At 51.2% G+C, this 21,051-nt stretch overlaps 1 protein-coding gene across 2 annotated transcripts in view; it reads right to left on the bottom strand.

Moving 5' to 3' along the window:
* The window catches only part of ABCC8 (ATP binding cassette subfamily C member 8), a 74,615-nt gene extending 59,049 nt beyond the window's left edge, over window positions 1-15,566 (bottom strand). For both annotated transcript variants that reach the window (XM_037049969.1, XM_037049970.1), the window contains exons 1-6: window positions 15,362-15,566; window positions 14,034-14,175; window positions 9,004-9,125; window positions 3,795-3,961; window positions 1,903-2,145; window positions 812-997 (exon numbers count right to left, since the gene is read on the bottom strand). In XM_037049969.1, coding sequence (XP_036905864.1) covers window positions 812-997; window positions 1,903-2,145; window positions 3,795-3,961; window positions 9,004-9,125; window positions 14,034-14,175; window positions 15,362-15,509 — 1,008 coding nt within the window. In that variant the 5' untranslated portion in view covers window positions 15,510-15,566. The remainder of the gene's footprint in view (window positions 1-811; window positions 998-1,902; window positions 2,146-3,794; window positions 3,962-9,003; window positions 9,126-14,033; window positions 14,176-15,361) is intronic.
* Between the last annotated feature and the right edge of the window lie 5,485 nt (window positions 15,567-21,051).

Here is a 21,051-nt window from a genome sequence, read left to right as displayed (position 1 = left end):
AGCACCTGACTGTTTGGTCACGGCACTGGCCTCTCTTCCCATAGACTGTCAGATAAAAAAACTGACAAGAGCCAACACAGCAATAGCCGTCCGATGTGAATGAATCAAAGTCATACCCATTTTGGGGTGTGCCACAGAATTTTAGTAATTAGTTTACGTGTCTCGTGAGGTGAAAAAGGTTGAAAATTTCTGATCTAGTCCAATGACTTTTGCATATTTTTAAGATATGAAACTCTTTTTTAGAAAGAAATTCAATGGGAAAGTCCAACCTCTTAATAAAACTGATGCAACTTTGAATGAACTATGAAGTGGGGGCAGAAAAAGCCCTACGCATGGCGTTTCCCATGCCCCCTTCCCTCAAAGCAGCCCCCAGATGGCCCTGAGGAACCTCGGGTGCTATGGACACACAGAACTGAGGAGGAGGGATCCCGAGAGGGATTTAGAGCCTATTAAGATAACATGAACGAAAAGCCAACAAATCATAAAAGCTCTTATGCTGAGTAAACAAATGCACTTCCTGCAACTTTCTCAATGAGTAAATAATCCGGGGAGGTATTATGGCGGTGCCAGTGTGGTGGGGGGAGCAGGGTGCCAGAAACCCCCTTGGAGCACTGGCTCACCTTTGGCATCTCTGTTGGCCGATGCGGAGCATTTCCTGGATGGGGATATTGACGAGTGAGGAACGGTACTGTGCGTGCGTGAGGAGTCGCCCTGCTGCAGCCACAGCGTGCACACGTCCACCTCTGGAACATTCTCATTCCCCAGTGAAAACCTTTTAAAGGGTGCCCCACTCTACCCCTGGGTGGCCTACCTTGGGCTGGAAGACACGGTTCTCCTTCCCAAGATGGTTCACGATTCCAAAGATGCACAGGGGCCCAGCGAAGCCCAGTAGGTCAGCCAAGATGCGGAAAGTGCTGCTGAGGACCAGGCGTCTCCCGAAGGCGTGGCAGAGTGCTCGCCCGATGGCCCGGGCACCCTGGGGGCTCTGTGTGTCCTTCTGCTGCCCAGAGGGACCCATGCCAGGTCAGAGTGGCTGAGGGCCCGTTCACTGCCGGGCCCGGCATCCCAGAAAGCCCCCAGCCCCTGCTGCCTGGGGAAACCCGGTGGCCATGTCTGCTGCAAACAGGTGAACTCCCGGAAGAAATGATGGAACCACCAAGTGCACAGTTGGGGACCCTATCAATGCCAACATGGTCCAGATGGGGAAACTGAGGCCAGAATATTGATCAAGGTCACACAGCTGGTCAGGGACCACATGACAAGCATAGTACTGTAACAAGGGAGTGGCATATGCCATACTCACTTGTTACCACCTGCCACCACGTCTGCCTTGGTGTTTCCCCACCTGCTAAGGCTAAGGCAGCAAAGGAGCGCTGAACCGGAAGTCGGGAGACTGGCTCTCACCTACCAGCTGTGGGCTGGCTCGGGGAGGTCATGACTTTCTCAGGGCCTCAGTTTCCTCCTCAGGGACATGGGGAGGTCCTTATCTGGCCCAACTCATAGAGTAATTGTAAGGATCAGGTCACAAATGCCCCTGCTCTCCAAAATGGGTGAGAATTTCCATCTCCAGTCACTGAGCTCCAGAAGGAAGAGCACAGGGCATACGGAACCCAGTGGGGTCGCTTCCCTTCTTGGGGCTTCAGTTTCCCCACCTGGACAACAAGGGTGTTAGACCAGATGACCTAAACCTTAAGGGCCATCTCAGCTGTGACTGTCCTATGAATCTTTGGTCCTGGACTTCTCCCTGGCTCACTGTGTGACTGGGGAAGCCTCTTTCCCTCTCTGGGCCTCAATTTCCCCTCCTTTCTCACCAGAGGTTTGACCTGAAACTTTCTGAGGCTCCCATCTGTGACTCTAAACCAGAGGGCAGGGAACGGATGCTGTGGCCACACCCCCACTGACCTCCTGGGCGTGGAAGGCCTCACACAGCCGCCGGTAGTTGGTCAGAGCCCTCATGGCAATGGGCAGCTTCCCAATAACTCGGAGATCAATGGGCTTCTTGTGGGCGGTCTTGATGAAGGCATTCATCCACCAGTAGGTGCCTTTGGACAGCAGGTTCACGAAGGGCTGCAGGAAGCGTACCCCCAGGTCCTGCAGGTCCTCGGGGGGCTTCACTTCCTTTGGTGTCTTGAAGAAGATGTATCTCTGTGGGGCACACAGGTCATTGGAGATGGGCAAGTGCGCTTCTCACCATTCTCCAGTTTGTCCCAGCAAAGATCTGGGGTCTTGACATCCTACCCTTGACCTCTAACAGATGAGGCCATTGTTTGCCTACTTCCTGGAAAACGATTGCCCAACCCTCTTGGCCATCAACACCAGGGCCTCCTGACTCTTCACTGAGGCCTGCTCTGAATCCCCTGGGCCGAGTTGGGTTGGGCTCAAGTTAGATTGGGGAGGAGCAGAGATCTCCCATGTATTGTCTCCTCCAAAAGTCTCAGGATACCACCAGGGAAGGTTTCCTGAACGTGGAGCCATGTAGACCTGGGTTCGAATCCTGCTTCCTCCACTTACTAGATTTTTGGACAAATCTTATGTAAAATGTTTCCTCATCTAAACAGGGAGTGGTACTTTCATTACAGGGCTGCTGTGAGGGTTGTTGAGGCAGGAAATGTAGAAAAGTTTTCTACTCTGCAAATTAACTAAAAGCAGAGGAATCGGAGAAATGCAAATTAAAGTGGCATTTCCTACTTATCAGATTGGTCCAAATTAGAATGGCTCTAACCCCCACTGCGGGTTGGAGGAAGGGACAAGGTTTTCTTATTCATTGCTGGTAGACAGCAGCTTGTCTGGAAGGTGATCTGCAACATCAATTAAAATTGAAAACATACAGAGAGTTTGAACCAGCAACTCCACTCCTTGGACTCGCTCCCATAGGAATAAAAGCAGCAATACATAAAGATATAGTAAGTGTGTTTAATAGACTATTATTTGCCAAGGCAAAATCTTGGCAACCAAGTGAATGCCCATTGATAGGTTAATGGCTAATAAATTATGGCTCAGCCACATGATGAAATATTATAAATAGCTATTTATTTATATTTAAATTATAAATTGGCTATTTATAAATATTTAAATAGCTATTTAAAAACTAAATTAGCCATATGACACTTGGGGGCGGGGGAGTCCTAAGAGTTATCTGTTGGATGAGAAAAGCAAAATGCAGAAAACTGTGCAATGCGATCCCATTTTTATAAAATAAATATTGAGAGAGAAAAAACTGTGTGCATCTATGTTGAGAAAAAACCCTGAATAGTTAGAAATTTATGGTATTATAGTAATAGAAACAAAGAATGGGAGGACACATACTAGGCTGTTAATCTGGGTCACCTGGGGAAGGAAAGGTGGGGAGAGGGGATGAATCTGAGAGAGGAAAAGGGAGCAAGCAAAAGGCTCATATGAAGCCGCATTTACTCATTCGTGTACACGCGTGACAATATGAGCACATTAAAATAAGAACATGTATTCTCCCCTCCCCCCAAAAAATCATACTGGAAGAAGCCAGTACCTAAGGCTTTGATTTCCTTTCTGTGGGATTGAGCCCAGGATTCTATGACCTTGCTGACACAGCCTGTCACCTTCTCTCCCTCTGGGCAGCTGGGCCAGCTGGAATGTTGCTCCCCACACTTCTCCCACTGGCCTCAACTCCCCTTTCTGAGGAAGGTATAACGAGTTGACTTCTTCTAGGACTTGGCTAAGGGTTGGATGGGGCAGGACACAGTCAGAAGCCCCACCCCAGCCCAGGTGTGTCCTCAGCTGGGTGGCAGGTGGGTGTAGCCCAGGAGAGGCCTGCTTACCCTCACCCTGATGACGTTGACCTCCACGAGCAGCAGCATCCCGTAGAGGACCACCAGCAGCCCCGTGAGGCAGAACCGCAGCTGCGAGAAGCCGATGTTGTGGTCGTAAAACTTGACAAACTTGATGGTCTTGGTGATGAAGGCCAGGGTCCAGTAGATGAGCAGGGCTGCGGAGGAGAGCCAGAGAGTGCAGGATATGTGTGTGTGTGCCCTCATGTGTGTGCAAATGTGGCAGAGGGGGTGCGAGTGAACAAGTGCATGTTACAGGGGCGAGTGTGTGAGCTTCTGAGTAAAGGGATGTGCATGTGCTAATATATGAGTGTGTGATTTTGAGGTGATGTATGTACATTAAAACATTCACGACAGGCATATTAAAAAACAATAATCTTAGAAGTCCAGCTGGTCTTTTTATTTGTATTTATTTTTAAAAGATTTTATTTATTTATTTTATAGAGGGGAAGGAAAGGAGAAAGAGAGGGAGAGAAACATGGATGTATGGCTGCCTCTCACGCACCCCATACTGGGGACCTGGCCTGCAACCCAGGCATGTGCCCTGACTGGGAATTGAACCAGGGACTCCCTGATTTGCGTGCTGGCACTCAATCCACTGAGCCATGCCAGCCAGGGAAAGCTGGTCTTTTTAAATGGTAAGAAGAAAAATAGGAAAATTATTTCTTTAACTAAGTTATAGGTGCTATGCCAAATAAGCACTTTAAATGTATGGTCTCATTTATTCCTCACAATAACCTTGAGACAGAAACAGTGTGTCAGACCCCTCATTTTTAACAAAGGAACCGAGGCTCCGAAAGATCAAGTAATTGGCCCAAGGTCATAGAGCCATTCCGTCCTCTCTACCCTATACTGGCTTCCTTGTGGAATTTTCAAGCCGAGAAGATCTTGACAGTCCTTCCTTCCAGCCCTTTAATTTTTCCTATGAGGAGACTGAGGCCCAGAGAGAGGAGATGACCTGCCCAAGCTCACTGCAGGCTGTAACGGAGAGAAGGTGAGGGTGTAGGCCCCTGGCTCTCCAGTCCAGAGCCTACTACCACGAGACGCCTCTCATTAGGGAGTCTGGGTGAGTGGGGGATACAAATCGTGAGTCCAGACCTGGGAGGTAGAGTGTACAGGCATTGGAGCCGGGTGTTCTAATTAGAACAGGTGCTCTTTGGACATCAGCTGTTAACATTGTTATTATCTCTAGATTACAGAGCTGGGGCCACAAACATCAGAAGCTACCAGTGGATTCTATTCTCTCAATTCCCACCACCTCCACCCACCAAAAACCACTGTCAGCAGCCCCCACACAAAAAGCACAGGGAGCACCTTCCACCTCACTTCCTAGAGCCATCTGCAGATAAAGCCCATCTAAATCCCCTGGAGCTCCTCTCTAGAGGAACCACAGGGAGGGAGGCAGCCCTTCACCCTGCCCTCCATCCCTAGGTGAGCCTGGACATGAATGCCAGGGCATCTTTTGGAAGCAAGAGCTGGGATCTGCCCAAGCCTATTTTTGGGCTAGGTGTTAGGTTGAGACATTGAACTTGCCTGTGGAGGGGCAAATGCCCTGTCTCAGGTCCCAAGGCAAGAGCATTAGGGCAATTAGAAGCCAGAGCATCCTAAGGACATTTCAGCTCGATCTGGTCTCTGGGTCACAAGAAATCCCATAGCTGGAGGCCATCTCCTTGCTTCCACACCTACCCTCCCCTAGACAGACTCTGTCACAAGCACAGAACTTCCTTCGCCCTTAGTGACGGTCATCTACTGGAGCCAAGACTCAACCGTATGCCTCACACTGGTCTTGCCTCTAACCCCTATCAGACATGGTCTGACTTGATCTTCATAATAGCCCTATAACTGAGTCAGAGACTTACTATTCCCGTCCAGTTGGGAAAATGAGGCTCAGAGAGCCTAAGTGTTATGTCCAAGGTCACACAGGGAGTTAGTGATAGACCCAGAACTAATCCTAGGAGTTATTTCCACAGTCCCATCCTACAGTGCTGAGCCTCTCTGTCTGTTGCCGGATGCAGCTGCACCCAGCAAAAGCTCGGTGCTTGACTGAGAAAAGGGGAGAGGAAAAAGGGCGGTGTAACACAGAGGCTGCTGGCAGGTTTAAGCTCAGAATGCCTGTTTCTCCTGCTTCTTTTTTTGCTTTCCTCTCCCTCAGCCCCACATTCCACCCATTACGAAGCTCTGTCAATGTTAGCCCCAAAACATCTCGAAACCATTTATTTCTTTCCAGCGAGGTGCCCACCTGAGTCCGGGCCACCTCATGTCTACCCTGGACCCCCTGAGGGCATTCTCGTGCTTCCCCACTCCCCTCCCCCAGTGTAGCCTCCATAAAGCAATACACGCCAAATATGGTCTCAATGCACCCACGTTAGCAGCAGCACTATTCACAATAGGCAAGGGTGGGAGCAACCCAAGTGTCCATCAGATGAACAGATAAGCAAAATATGGTCTATACATATGATGGAGTATCATTCAGCCTTAAGAAGGAAGACCATTCTGTCCCATGCCACAGCAGGGGTGAGCTTGGAGGATACTATGCTAAGTGAAATGAGCCAGCCACAAAAGAACACAATAGTGTATGACTCCAGGCATATGAGGTGCCTCGTGTGGTCAGGGTCATAGAGACAGAAGAACAGTGTTTGTGAGGGGTCGGGGGTGGAGGGGAATGGAGCTGTCCTTTAATGGCTACAGAGTTTCAGTTTGGGAACATGAAGATATTTGCAGATGGATGGTGATAACTGTTACACAGCAATCTAAATACACTTAATTTCACCGAGCTATACACTTCAGAGTGTTTAAAACGGGAAAATTTCACATCACATACAGGTTACAGCCCCCACCCCAACCCCCCGTGGTTTACCACTGCCTTTGGGGTGAAGGCCAACGCCTGTGGTGTGCAAGCCCTGCCGCCACTCCAGTCTTCTGAACTCTGCTCCCTTCTGCTCTGCACTCCAGCCACTGTTTCTCCGCCAGGTTCCCTAATGCGCCAGCCTCAGGACCTTTGCATGCACTCTTTCTTCCCCCAAAGCACTCCCTTCTACTTCTCTCAGTTAGTTAGTTCCTACCTCTCCTTCAGTCCCACTGTGAATGTGACTTTCTCATGGAACGTTTCCTGGATCTCACCTGGGGCCCCTGCATCAAGGTTACTATGTGGGAAAATGTAAGCTGCATTGTGGTTCACCTTTCTGTGGGACTCGAGACCTGTGAGCAGAGAGTAGCCTCCTCAGGGCCGGCCATTCCCCCAATTCCCACTACCCTCTATCATCTCCACTATTCCCTGTTCTAGAACTTCTGACTCTGTGGAGAGCAAAACTCCAACAAAGCTGAATGAAGGGAGTTAGTCCTTGTTCCTGGGAGAAAGGCAGGGCCACTGATGGGTGGTAACTTGCGCTTTAAGGAGAGAACATTGCGTGCTTCCTGGAGATTGAGAAAATGCACTCACCAGATGCCCAGACGTGGTGTTTCCAGGGGCACCCATCAGCCAGGCCCTGGTGGTGGCTAAGGAGGGATTCTCTGTGCATTCGAAGCTGCTTCAGAACCTGGAGCAGGGAGCCCTCTGAAGCCTGTGTTTAACATCTCTCCATCTGCTTCTCCCTAATCCTCCAACCACATTCATTTGGGACCTCTGGGGTCGGGGGTCACCTGGATGATTGACGGATCTCAGCTTACATGGGAATGTACACCCGTGCTTAGCCTGGGAAACACTATCTGCCCACTCATGACTCTGTGCTTTCTCTGGCTTAATGCAGAGAGTTCCACACTGCAGATGTCAGTTAGGTGCTGTGACTCCTAAAATTCACAGTCTGACTTAATGACACACAGTCTGACCGCAGCCTAACAGCCAGATGGACAGCCCGGTGTTAGACACGTAGACTGAGCCCAAACACAAAGGCAGCTCTGCAGATTCACACCTCTGGCCCACGCATAGCCTGAGGACCCTTCGACATGTAGTCGCAGAAGCAGTTAAGAGCCTGCTGGGCTGCCAGACTCCCAGCACCCTGCTGGGCAGGCTAGTGCGAGTCACAAAACCTGAGCCCCTCTTTCCTCATCTGTAAAGGGGAAGTAATACGGGTGCTTACTGCACAGCATTGTTGAAGGACGAAATGAATTAGTGTGTACAAAATGCTTCGGATAGTGTCTGACATATAGTCAGTGCTAAATGAGTGCCCACTCTGAGTATTTTTAACCGCTAAATTTCGGTGTCCACGTCTGTAACATGGGGGTAGCAATAGTGGCAATCGAGAGAGTGTGGGGAATTAAGTGAGATACTGCGTGTAAGAAGCTTAACACCGAGCCTGGCACGAAGTACGTGCTCAATAAATGTCAACAGTTACCACTTTTGTTTCAGCCTGGGACCCTGGCCACGTGGTCTGGGAGCCTAACTTGGGACCCTGGGGCCCTGGCCACATGGCCACATAAGATGACACTCCTTCCTGAGGCTCTTTAAATGTTGACGTAAACCATAGGTTTGGGTCCTGCCTGAAGAGGGCCTTTCTCTTCTCTCTCTAGGTGACCTCATCTGGGCTCAAGTTTTAGATGCTACCTACAAGCCTGCGACTGCTGAATGTATACCTCCAGCCCTGACCTCCCCGTCTCTCTGACCATGACTCATTTATCTAATTGCCTATTTGACACTTGAGTTGGCATCTCAGTGACATCTTAAGCTCAACATGCAGAGAGAAAAACTGATCCTTTTTCACCCCAATTCCTGCTCCTTCACCATGTTTGCCTAGGCACTGGGACCCAAAGCCCAGGAGTCCTCCTTGCTCCTCCCCTCGCCCCTGACCTCATCTCCTGCCATTCTCCCCCTTTTTCATTTGATTCACCCACACTGGGCCTTTGCCAAGTTTCTTCCTATCAGGAGGCCTTTGCACTTGCCCTTCCACCTGCGTGGAACACCCTTCCCCCAAATATCTGCAAGCCCACTGTGGTCTGAAGCCTCCTCTGTACAAACAGCTGCATTGCCATCACTCTCTACCACGTACTCAGCTTTCTTGTCTTCAGAGCATCGCCCCTACTTGTTTGTTGGTTTATTTACTGTCTTTGCCTGTCTGTAAGCTCCACGATGGCAGGATTTTGGTTTTTTCTTCTCCACTTCTGAACCCCTAGCACTTAGAAGAGAGCCCGGCACAGAGGAAGTCCTCAGCAAACATTATCTGAAGGAACATTACCTATCGCTCCCCAGCCCCTTTAGCTCCCCTACCGATCAGCAGCTTAGGGAAGTTGGAGGTCTCGATGTTGTGATAGTAGACCACGGAGGTGACAGCAGCCATGAACGCCATCCCGGCCGGCATGTACAGGTGAAGATGGCGGGATTCAGTCACCCTGAGACGGGGGCGAGAGACAGACAGACAGACAGGATGTGGATATGCTGAATACACCAACAGAGCAGCCCAGGCCTTGCTTAGGGCCCAGCATGCAGCGGGGCCTCTGGGACATGAGTATAGCTCCTCCCAGGTGCTGGCAGCTCTGCCCAGCCCATACCCCATATGTGCCTGTTAACTAACGGGCCCAGGAGGCCACACGGAGCTGCTACGGAGGCTCGGTGTTCAGGCTGTGGAATTCACGGCCTTTTTTCCCTGGGTCTGTGCCCACAAAACCTGGCATAGGGAAGACAGCAGCCGCAGCTGCAAAGCCTCTGGCCTGGAACCACTTTTCTGGGAGTGAGCACAGCTGGGTCTCTGTCCTTACGGTCCTCTGGGCAGTGCAGGGGCCCGTGTACCACTGCTCTCTTAGTGACAGCCCCATTTAACGTGAACAGCGAAGTCAGCGCTGGCTTTCCTCCCCAGGTGGTGTAATAATAACACCGTGGGTCAATATTTATTGAGCATTTACCATGTACCTGGCACTGTCCTAAGCACTTTACGAATGTTAACTCACTTTATCTTCATAAAATTCCAGGAAGTCAGTACTCTTAGTCTCCTTATTTTACAGTTGAGGAAACTGAGGCATAGAAAGGTTAAGGAACAAGCCGAAGGCCACTGTTTTTGTTTCCTCCCTAGGGCTGTGGGTGGAGGCAGCCTATACCAGCTCACACCCTCCCCGCTTCAACTCACAGAAGCCTTGGTGGGTGGGTTCTGGTCTGGGATTAACACCCGTAGGGAGCCAGACTCTTTCCCAGGTCTCAGATTTCCCCATGACTGGTAAGGAGATTCACCCACTTGGTCCTCACCACACCCTTCCAAGGCCTCCTCCTAGAGATGGCAAAACCCACAGCCAGCACCGAAGATTCGGTGATGTGGCCTCAAACCATTTTTCTGCCATTGCCCAGACTGTTCTGTCTCCTGAAGCCACGTTGGGATCCCCTTCGCTGTCAGAGGCCTCCTCTGGGTGCTGTTCTCGCCTACACTGCTCTTTCTATACAGAATGCCCAGGGGCCCCGCCCTCAACAAGCTGGCAGTGGGGGGCCTGGACTACCAAGCTCAGAGCTGACTGACCAGACAGCCTAGGGAAATGATACTGCAGATGAGCAAAAGGCTGAGAGCACAAAGGGGTTGGTGAGCAACCAAGAAAACTTCACAGAGGAGGTGGCACCGAGCTGGACTTTGAAGGATGAACTGGAGTTCAATAGAGGCAAAACAGGGAACACAAGGAGGGCCATGTTGGATCCCCAAGTGGTCTGGTGGGACTAGGGAATAGGTATAGGGGCAGGGTGAGTTATTCATTATAAAGCATGCTCCTCTCCTTCCATGACAAAAAATAACACACTTTTGCTCCAACAGCCATGCACCTAACCCCAGGGAATGGATGGTGATTGGTTGAAGCCACCAACCCATTCCATACCCCTTTGCCAGAGATTGGTCTAAGGGTGGTCATATCATCCAATTCCAGCCAATGAGCTGTAAAGGAAAGTCTGCAGATGGCATCTGTATAAGGAAGAGGCAGGTAGGGGAGCATAACCCCTTTGCCCTTGCCCAAGTGATGCCTGCAGCTGGGCAGCCGTTTTGTGACCGTGAGAAAAGAGACAGCAGACACACAGAGGATGGTGTAGAAACATGAGTCCCTGACGCCATCACTGAGCCACCACACCAACTTAAAAAAGACGACCTCCAGATTTCATGTTAAGTGAGACTATAAATGTCAATATTCTTTAATCTTTGATTAATGGATATTTTCAGCAAAATGCTGATATAGTAGGTCTAAGACAATCAGTCACTAGTGGGGATATTGGCAGCAAGCACCTCTCTGCTCTGGGGTCTTCAGAACTCTTGCCCCTCTACTCCTGGAAATTATTTTGAAAAATGCTGTACTTGCTCACACACTTTGAAAGTGACATTTAAAATGTTACAACGTTAAGTTGAGATAAATTATTTTTTGGCAATAGAAGGCAGAAATAATAAACATTTTATAAGATAAAAGAACATGAGGAATAGCCGTAACTGAAATGAATATTGCAACCTCAATGAGATATCACCTCACACCTGTCAGAATGGCCACCATCAATAAATCAACACACAACTCGTGCTGGTGAGGATGTGGAGAAAAGGGAACCCTAGTGCGCTGTTGGTGGGAATGTAGTCTGGTCCAGCCATTATGGAAAACAGTATGGAGTTTCCTCAAAAAACTAAAAGTGTAACTGCCTTACAACCCAAGCGATTCCACTTCCGGATATTTAACCAAAGAAAGCCAATACGCCAATTTAAAAGAATCTTGAATTCTTTTGAATATGTTTATAGCAGTGCTATTTACAATAGTCAAGTGCTGGAAAAAGCCTAAATGCCCATCAGTAAATGAGTGGGTAAAAAGCTGTGGTACAGTTACACAATGGAATAGTATGCAGCAGTGAAAAAAGAAACTTTCATTTTGCAGCAGCATGGATGGACCTGGAGAGAATTATGCTAAGTGAATTAAGCCAGTCAGTGAACGACAAATGCTGCACGATCTCACTTGTTTGTGGAATCTACTGAACACAATAAAATAATGAACAAAATATTAACAGAAGCTTAAATACATAAAGCAAACCAACAGTTACTGGAAAAGAGGTGGCGAAGGGCAGTGGGGAAAGACTGGATGAAAGATGGCGAAGGAATTAGCCAAAAAACATCTATGCACAACTCATGGACATAGCCAGCAATGTGGGGATTAGCTGGGGACGGGAGAAGGTGGGGCTGTGTGGAGGTGGGGAAAGGGAGAAAAAGCAGGAACTACTGTAACCGCATAAACAATAAAAACATAACCAGAAAAGAAATAAATATTTAATGGCATGACTTCATGGCTGCTTTACTATGCTGAATTGGGTGAGAAATTAGGTAACATTTTTTACATGTGGGTTTTATGCAGTGAATGGTGGTCTGGGAAAGCATTCTACTTATGTTTCCAAAAACTGTTTCCTCCTTAACCCATACTGCTCGGGTTGTTCTGAATTCAGAGCACCACACACAGAAATAATATTCAAAGGAAGACAGGAAGCCCTGAAGGTGAAGGATGGCTTGATTAATCACTAAATGAGGCTTACCCTAAATTAAAGTCAAGTTTGAAGATGGCCGCTTTAGCCAGCCCCACTCCCACCTGCCCCCTACCCTTCCAGGCAGGTCTGCAAACCCAGGCCAGGGTCCCTAATTTCCTCCTGTCTGCTGCTTTCAGGTGTGCCTCCCTCATGCTTGCTTGTTCAGGGGTCTGGAGCCACAGATGGAAGCCAGCAAAGACCAGCGAGTGCCCAGTTCAGGAGCTGACCTGTCTGCCAGGAAGAAGGTGGCATTTTGTGATGAAGCGGAGAGGTTTGGGATACAGGTGCAGCCCACACAGAAAGGACTGCCGGAGGGCCAGAGGAAGAAGCCCTGGACCTGATTCATTGCCGTCTCCCACATTCTGGAGCTATGCTACCTGCCCAGGGCTCTGCCACTCCTTGCTTAGTACCCCGCTCGTGCTCTGCTTTCATCCTCCATGGCCCTGTGAAGCAGGCGAGGCAGCGATTATGATGCTCATTTCACATACAGAGAAAGAGGCTGGGTGGCTTGTCCAAGTCCCACACCTGGCATGTACACACATAGCAGGAGCGCTAGCAGAAGACCCAGGCCTACCTTCTTTGTGGGCACAGTGTCTTCCTCTCTGTCACCTGCTAATTATAACCCAGTGAGTATTTCTGGCCTAAAGGCTCACAAGGCATCCCTCCCCTATCTAGCATTTGTGTGCTTTGAAAGGGGTGTTGGAGACTTGTCACCTGTTAGTTGCGTGGCAGTATGCCTCTGGTCTTCTTGCTAGTCTGAGGCCTCTGATAATCGGGAGGAGCTCCAAGACAAGCAGTTATCAGAGAGATTACCACTGAAGCCAGGACGCAGGGACATTGCAGGTGGGAGAATAAGGGAGTGTGTGGAGAGGTGGGGGATCCCATCCCCACGCCACCCAGCTGCAGGAGCCAGGGCTGGCGGCAGTGGGTCTGGGCATAGATTCCAGCTCAGAGGGGCTGGATAGTTAGGCCAAATGCCCCCACTCTTCACCACCACCTCCCACGGACAGCTGCTGGTCTTTCTGACTCTTTTCCTTAGTGACTAGGCTGCTTCGCCTCCTCCTCCTCTGCACCCCCAACTGCTGACACACCATTTCCAGCTGCTGTTATTTCTCACCGTGACTACTGCAATCACCTCCTAAGTGCTGTTTCTACCTCCAGGCTCTGCTTGACTCCAGACCTGCCCTGGACACCCCCTAGGGTTCTCACCTAAAAGTGCTGTGCTGATTACGCTCATCCTCCACGGCTCCCTTCACTCACAAGCTGTGTTTCTTGCGTCAGCCCCATGCACACTTGCACCCCACCCGCTTTTCTAGGTGCTGCCTTTGTTCCTACAGGCAGGGGGAGGTGACTGTGAGGACGCTGGATGTCAGCCAGGCTGAGGACTTGGGAACTTACATACAATTGGAAACTAAGGAAAGATCTTAAGCAAGAGTAATTTTTTTAGCCCAAGAAGGGAACTTGGAACTTGGAACTTGGCTAACTCCAGGAACTTGTAGAAGAGGTTGGGCATCTTCCATGAGAGTCAGGATGCTCTAATAGGGTCTAGGGTTATTGCACTGGGTTGTGGCACACAAATCTGGGTTCCCTCCACTCTGCTGCACTGAGAGCAGGGCCTGGGTCTCACTTGTGCCTGGCACAGAGTCTGGTACCCAGGAGATGTTGGGTAACCAGATTCTGGATTTATCAGCAAATAATACTGGCTCATGGGGAGCTGGGGAGCTGGGGGCTCTCTGAGCCCTTCAGGGAGCAGATCCATTCTCCTGAGTTCCTGGAGAGTCACTCACCCGTCAGACAGGATGCCCTCTGAGATCTCACACACCAAGACAAAGAGCAGCATGAAGGTCAGGATCCAGCGCAGGTTGTGCCCAGGGAAGTGGAGCCATGTGCTGTGGTGGATGTGCACCTTGGAGCTCTGGCTGCCCCATCCTGCAAGGAGGGACAGGAAGAGGGGGGAAGCCTGGTGAACAGGGAGGAGGGCGCATGGACCCCAGGATGATGCTTAGGCTCTGGGTCCACGGTGGCGGGGAGAGCTTGCCCCCTTGTACACGTCTGCATGAGAATGCCAGTGTCTGATACACACAAACTAAACTTCCAGGCATGAAGCCTGGACCTGTGCAGGCCCACCTATGCAGGAACCCATTTTATATGCTGATCTCTTGTGTGACAAGACATTATATAAATAAACCATTTGGTTGAGAACAGAAATGTAAGTGCTGGTATAATTTTTGATACACATATGAGCATGTGTTTTTGTCAACAACTATCAAATCTTTGCTTCTGCAGCACCCTGCTCTTTTTAACTTCATGATAATATTTTCTTTCTTCCCTCAGAGTGAATTAACACTTTCTGAGGAGACAGGGGGCACCCTGTGAGGTGACAAACCCAGCCAGCTTGGGAAATTCAAGGTCCTGAAGAGAGAGACAGGGACCCTGTGAAGAGGCACGCATGCTTGTCCGGGCAGTGGGACCCAACTTTGCGGAGAGCTTTCAAACAGGGGCGCTGGGGGCCTCTGGCGTCCAAAGTCAGGGGCTGCTCGGCACGGAGCCTGAGAAGTTGCGTTCCGGAGACTCGCCCAGGTGGGGTGGCAGGGAAGCGGATCCAAGTCGCTAGCTCCCGACCCTCCTCGCCCAGGCCAAGTGGCATCCTGGGACTGACAGAGACTGCACAGGGGTTTGCAGGGCCTCCACCCCCGCCTCTGAGACGCAGGCTGCACTCCTGGGCCCAGCTGCGGCTGACAGGGAGGGTGCCTGGGGGGAGGGGTGACCTGGCTCCCCACAGGACACCCCTGAGGTTGCGGCCCGAGCTCCTCTGGACCTTTTCAGTGCGCACAGAAACCTCCTCTTTCCTCTTTCTCCTTCCCAGCTCCAGCCCTAAGATGGGAGAACTTGGGGTTTCCCTGGGTCGGGAGCGTCCTCCGTGTTTAATGCAGGTTCAGGGTCAACCCGGGAGTGAGGGGATCGAGTGCAGGGACCGTGGACTAGTACACAGAGCAGGGGACCCCGGGAGGGGGGCCAGCGGCGGTCGCGGGGCTGTAAGGGGACACCGGGCGGTGCGGCGGACAGCGTCTCCTCCTCCTCCTCCCTCCCCTCCGCTGCCCACGCGCGCACTCACCGATGAAGAGGATGGGGAAGGTGATGAAGAGCAGGAAGACGTGCGGCACCACGTTGAGCGCGTCCACGAAGCAACCGTTGTTGAGGACGCCCTGGTCCACCCGGTAGGCAGCTGAGTGGTTCTCGCTGCCACAGAAGGCCAGGGGCATGGCGGCGCGGGGCGGCGCGGGGAGGCGCGGGCTCGGCTGCGGCTGGCTCCACGCGCCTCCGCGCCTCTGCCCGGGCTGCTCAGCTGCCCGGCCCTACCGTCAAGCTCCCGCGCCCCACCCCCGCGGGCCCCGCCCCGCAGGCTCTCTCGCTCCCCCCGATCTCGACCTGCTCCACTACCTGCGGAGCCCGGGGTAGGGGCGGTCGGGAGCCCGGCCGGCAGGGCCACGCTAGGTCCCCGTTCCAGCTGTGGCGGCCGGTGCGCCCAGGTGTGCTGGGGACGCCTCGTGAGCGCCCCGCTGCGCGTGTGCGCTTGGAAAGGGGGGAAGGCAGGCTAGGTGGGTGGGCACGCTCAGGTCTGGGTGGAAAAGGGGCGGGGTGCAGAAGAGAGGAGGAGGGTCCGCGTGGGTCTGGAGTGGGAGCGGTCGTGGTCTCAACTCTGAGCTCACTGTTCAGGGTCTGAGATGTGGGCGTACCTGGGTAGGGCACCGGTAGATGTAGTTAGAGGAGAGGGTCCTAGTGGGGGCAGAGTGAAGCAAGTCCCCACCTTATACGGTTAACTTGTAATTTCTCCTTTTGTTTTTCTGATGAGAAAACTGAGGCTCAGGGAGGTTACATGACTGACCCAAGGTTTCACTGCCAGCAAGTGGGGAAGGACAACTTGAACCCACCCCTTCCTATCCCTGTTTTCCTAAGCTATGCACACATCAGATACATTGAGACCTCCCAGCGGCTGGCAGGTGAAGGGATAGAATGGGTCCTGGCCCAAGGCTTATAAAGAGGCAGCTTGTGGAGTTGCATCCAGCAAAAGTGACTGGAGGCAGTCAGGAAGGATGGAACCAGAAAATATCACCCTAGGCTGTATTCTTAATCTGACATAGACAGGTTTGTAGAATTCAAGGACCTGGTGAAATTGTGGACAATGTTATGCATTCCCACACCTTTTGGAGAGTCTCCCATGTGCTTGGCCAATCAAGTTGACATCTTATGAAGAAAGAAAATGGGACATTAGGTTAGCTTTTAGAAAAGTATCCTGAGTTAGGGGCGTGGAGCATGAATACATATGTTCTCAGGAGGGCTAGGGGGACAGCAAGTGAAGCTGTTTTCAGCCCCTTTCCCTCTGAGCTTCTCTGCACCTGTTCTAAGGCTGCTTTGAGGCTCCAAGCCTTTTCAGGACACTGTGGGAAGGTCTCAGCTCTGTCTCAGGCCCTGGAAGCTGCCAGGGCAGAACCAGGCACCAAGGCAGAGGCATGTGGGGTTGGGTGAACAGTCTGGGGAGGGTCCTCAGGCGCTCAGGGTCCTGAGGCATCACTCAGACCGTCTGACTCTCGGAAATCTCTGTGAAGCTGAGAAGTGTTTCCTGCAGCACCAGCCAACACCCTGCAAACTTGTTAGCCATGAATGTTTAGCACTAGAGGCAGGAGTTAATGAATTTGGGTGAGTGTGGGCTCTGAAAAGGGATTGCCGAGTCCATGTAGCTGAATGAGAAAATCTTATGAGATAATGTCTGCGGAAAAGGAGGAAACAAAATTCTGTGTTCCCTATGATTATGGCCACGTTAAATGTGGATGTTTGAATGCCAGCCCACGGAGAGGCTCAGACATGCAAATGGCTGTTGCGTTAGGGTGATGCACAGTTGTATTGCCTACCACTGCTGTGCTCGTGATTGTTATGGCCGTTTTCTTTCTGCGCAAATGAGACAGCTGAGGTTTAGAGTGATAAGATGGTGCGCCCATAGTCACCTAACGGGAATAGTTTTTGGTTTGGAGTTTTTTCCAAACTCTCTGCAATGTTGCCGTTTTGTTTTTGTAGTTTACAATTTCAGTTTTTCACACTTTTGGCAGTGCAATTTTTCCTCGAAGTGCTAACAATGTACAGGGTCTAGCAGAAGTAACGCCATTGAGTGGGGCTGGTGGGGTACGTGAATATCCCACACGAGGTGGACAGCAGTTTGAACATTTCACCTAAAACGTCATATGGCGTGCTTGAGTGTGATACTGTTATGTTACAGAACCACATGCTTATGAATTTGCAATAAAAGATTTTTATGTAATAAAAGGGGAGTTATTTGTGCCAGACCCTGTATGTGCTTTTAAATAACAAGCCCCCAACATCCACCACTGCTTGTGTGATGCTGGGCAAGTCATTGCTCTGTGCTTCAGTTTCCTCCTGTCTAAACGGGGAAGATAGTATTACTGACCCTGGAGGACTGGAAACGAGATCATGGGTTTAAACACCCTTTATAAGCCAGGGAGGTGGTTCAGGCTACTTCATTCCCTGGCAGCCCCTAATCATTGGAGTTTATCTAGTGATTCCTCCCCTCCTTGGCACTCAGCACATGGTGCCTGTCACAACCCACACACTTGCCTCTTCCAGGCCATTTGAAACAAACAAAAACCTGTTCTAACCCTAGCTAGGCCCCAGCATCGAGGACTATTAAGGGACCCTTTACTGGGACTAAGAGACCGTTAGGTCTGCAGGCCGGATTTGGGCGCTGTGTTGGTTGCACACCCACTGTGTGACTGTGCCAATCCCACCCTTCCCCACACCTGGCTTTATAGTAAAGACGCCCATCACACTGCCCACCATGTGGTTGGAGAGTTATTTGAAAGGTGTGGAGTCAGGTGGCATGAAAGGACTTCTGTAGCATGGACTGTGATCTTGGAAACAATTCAAATGCTCATCAGTAGGGGGCTGGTTAAAACAAAACAAACAAAAAACCGTGGTATTATTCATACTGGGAAATACTGAGAAGCAAGTACGGAGAATGGAGTTGTAAAGACAGACATGAAAGATGTCTACGGCATAGTCGTGGAGCAACCTGTGCTGCAGGAAACCATTTATTTCTACACCAGAAATATACACGGAGCTACAAATGTCTCTGTGGGGAGGTGCCGAGTCTCACATGTTCCCACCTTCTAGGTTCTGATGTGGGGTGCTGGAAGAAGGGCAGGCTCAAGGAGCTTGCTCAGAGCCCTGTATTTATTCCCCTGTGAGAACTCTCAGCCTTCCTTCCTGCAGGATGGAAAACCTGGCATGGATTTTTGGAAAATAGATTTGACGCACTGGCCCACTGCATGGGTGTGGCCTAAGGCCCCTCCTCCCCTTTGTCAGGCAGGGCTTGGTGCAGAGCTTCACAAAAGTCTTCTGTCTCTGGTGTTCCGGCTGTAGTGCCTTGTCTCAATCTGGCTCATCGAGTGTGTCAGCAGTCACAGCAGAGAGGGTCATCAGGATGATAATGGTGACACAATAGAGTAGGGTGACAGTTCAAGAATCCAATCCTTTCAATAACCCCAATCAAGAGTGTGCTGGTGAAAAACAAAAACAAAAATCATGGTGGTCTCCGTACTGTGGAATACTGGGTGACAATGCAGAGGGTGCAGCAGGGATGTCTGTACTGACTTGGAAGGATGTCTCCTCCCTGACCCCACCCCCCTTTCAGGCAGATGAGTGAAGCTGTGGCCAGTTGGAAAGCAGACAATAAAGGCTGTGTCAGTGGGGGTACTTAGAAGACTATAAGATCAGTAAAAAAGAGGATTAGGTTATAGACAAAATGTCACGGCTGAAATCAGGAGGGAAAAGTCATTTCCCTTTCATCTCCAGCCCACCCTCCATTGGGAGGAAAGGAGAGGAGAGGGGAGGCCTTGAGAGCAGGACCCTGTGGGCAGCCTCCCTGCCCACCTGCTCTGTGTGGGAGTGGGTGGGTGCGGGGGTGGGGTAGGGGGAGAGAGTCAGCTAGCAAATGAGAGGCTGTGCACCGTGCCAGAAACTCCACACGTGGGCTCTTTTGAAGGAAGGTTTCCTCACCCCAAAGCAGGGCCACCAGACTGACAGAGGCACGGGACCATGCTCTCCTGGGTGGATGGTGCAGGAACAAGACCCACTCTTTCCAGGATCTTGGCATCACATCACGGGGGAGGAGAGGAAAGAACTCCAAGAAAGCCCGGTGTGAACGTCTTCTGCCAGCTTGGTGAAATGGGGGCTTGAAATAGAAATTCGATGAAGTTCTTGTTCCTGGCCCTTTAAGAGTTGGTCCAAGCTCATCCTCATCTCGGTAACAGAAGGGCAATTCTATGCATGACCTCAGTGCTCTGCTCACTCAAGGCCACTTGAGGTCAAACTCGGCCTCCAGTTGCATCCCCAAAGATCCAGTTCCCCGGCCCATCAATTAAAAATGGAGGCTTTGCTGAACTCTTCAAGGGGAGGTGGAAAGTTTTAATATTCACATCTCACAGCAGAAACTTAGTAAAATCCTCCCATTTCTCCATGGAGAAATGGGGAGGTCTTCTCCCTCCTGTTACCTTGTATCTCCTCTTCCTTTCTTCCATGCAGCCTCTTAGCCTCTATTTCCAAATGTGCCCTTTATTCCCCAGAGCAATTCAGCATTCGAATCCAGTTTGCATACCCACCCAGGGTTTCTCCAGCGAGCCTGTTTTCCTGCCCAAGCTGCCGACCATTCTGAAACCTGCTCTCTTCCGGGACAGGTAAATGGGGGAGGAGGGAGGGTAAGATTTTCCCTCTTGTTTCACTGGCATTTGTTGAATGCTTCGTACATGCCATACATTTCCCCTGTTTTAAAGTTCAGAGTAACTCTGTTTAGTAGTCGCCATTATCAGAGAAAGCTGAGGCTCAGGGGAGTGAGGTCCTTTCCCAAGGTCACACAGCTGGGGAGGGGCAGAGAAAGGATACACAGCCAGTTAGGCCCAGCAGCAGAGCCTGTGCTCTTAACCACTTCCCAGAGGGATGCGGGCACACTGGGACTGTCCCTGAGGAGGGATAGTGTGCAGGCCTTCTGTGGGGGCCTCTGGGCCCTCTCTGTGCAGGCCCCAGAGAACTGCCCTTCGGGGGAGATTGCGTATCTCTGTGTGCCTTTCCTCTGTGTTAGAAACCACAGGAAAGCCCCAGCCAGGGCACTGGTGGCTGGCATCAGTCAGGAGGCCCAATGGGAAGACTTGTGTGAGAGGGCTCTTCTGACTGGGGCCTCACTCACCCTGTGGGTAAAGCTGGCACACAAACGTGGGGATTGGCTTTGGAGACAACTGCTGTTGGTGACAGAGGGGAATGACTGCATGTCAGCTGTACAGGGACAGGTCATGGTCGGGCCCAGCGCTGTGGGATCCCATTAGGTGTACTGACCCACCCCTCTCCCCACCTGGGGCCTTGCTACAACAGAACCTCCACCTGGGCTCAGCCAAAGAGGATGCCTCTCTCTGGCACCGCCTGGCCAATGACAGCCACCTCTGCTGTCTGGGTCTGGAGGGCCCTGCCACAGCTAGGGCTGAGGCAGGGAAGGTGGGGAGCCTCTGAACTACCTGGCTTTCCCCTCCCCCTCCCTCAGGCTCGCTTTCTGTCTCCCTGGAAGCCTCTCCACCCCGCAAGCAGAAGCTGCCTGCACCCAAAGTCTATGCGGGGAACTTTAGGTTCCCACACTACCCCGCGGGCTGTTATCTTGGGCAAGTCAATCTCCCTGACCCTCTGCTGTGAACAAGGAGGAAGGACCCCCCCACCGTGGATCCGTGTGTGAGAAAGCCTGGCTCACAGCAG

Source organism: Sturnira hondurensis, unplaced genomic scaffold, assembly GCF_014824575.4.
Source record: "Sturnira hondurensis isolate 20B ecotype Veracruz unplaced genomic scaffold, ASM1482457v3 Scaffold0006505, whole genome shotgun sequence".
Taxonomy (NCBI): domain Eukaryota; kingdom Metazoa; phylum Chordata; class Mammalia; order Chiroptera; family Phyllostomidae; genus Sturnira; species Sturnira hondurensis.
This window is presented reverse-complemented; position numbering and strand designations above follow the sequence as displayed.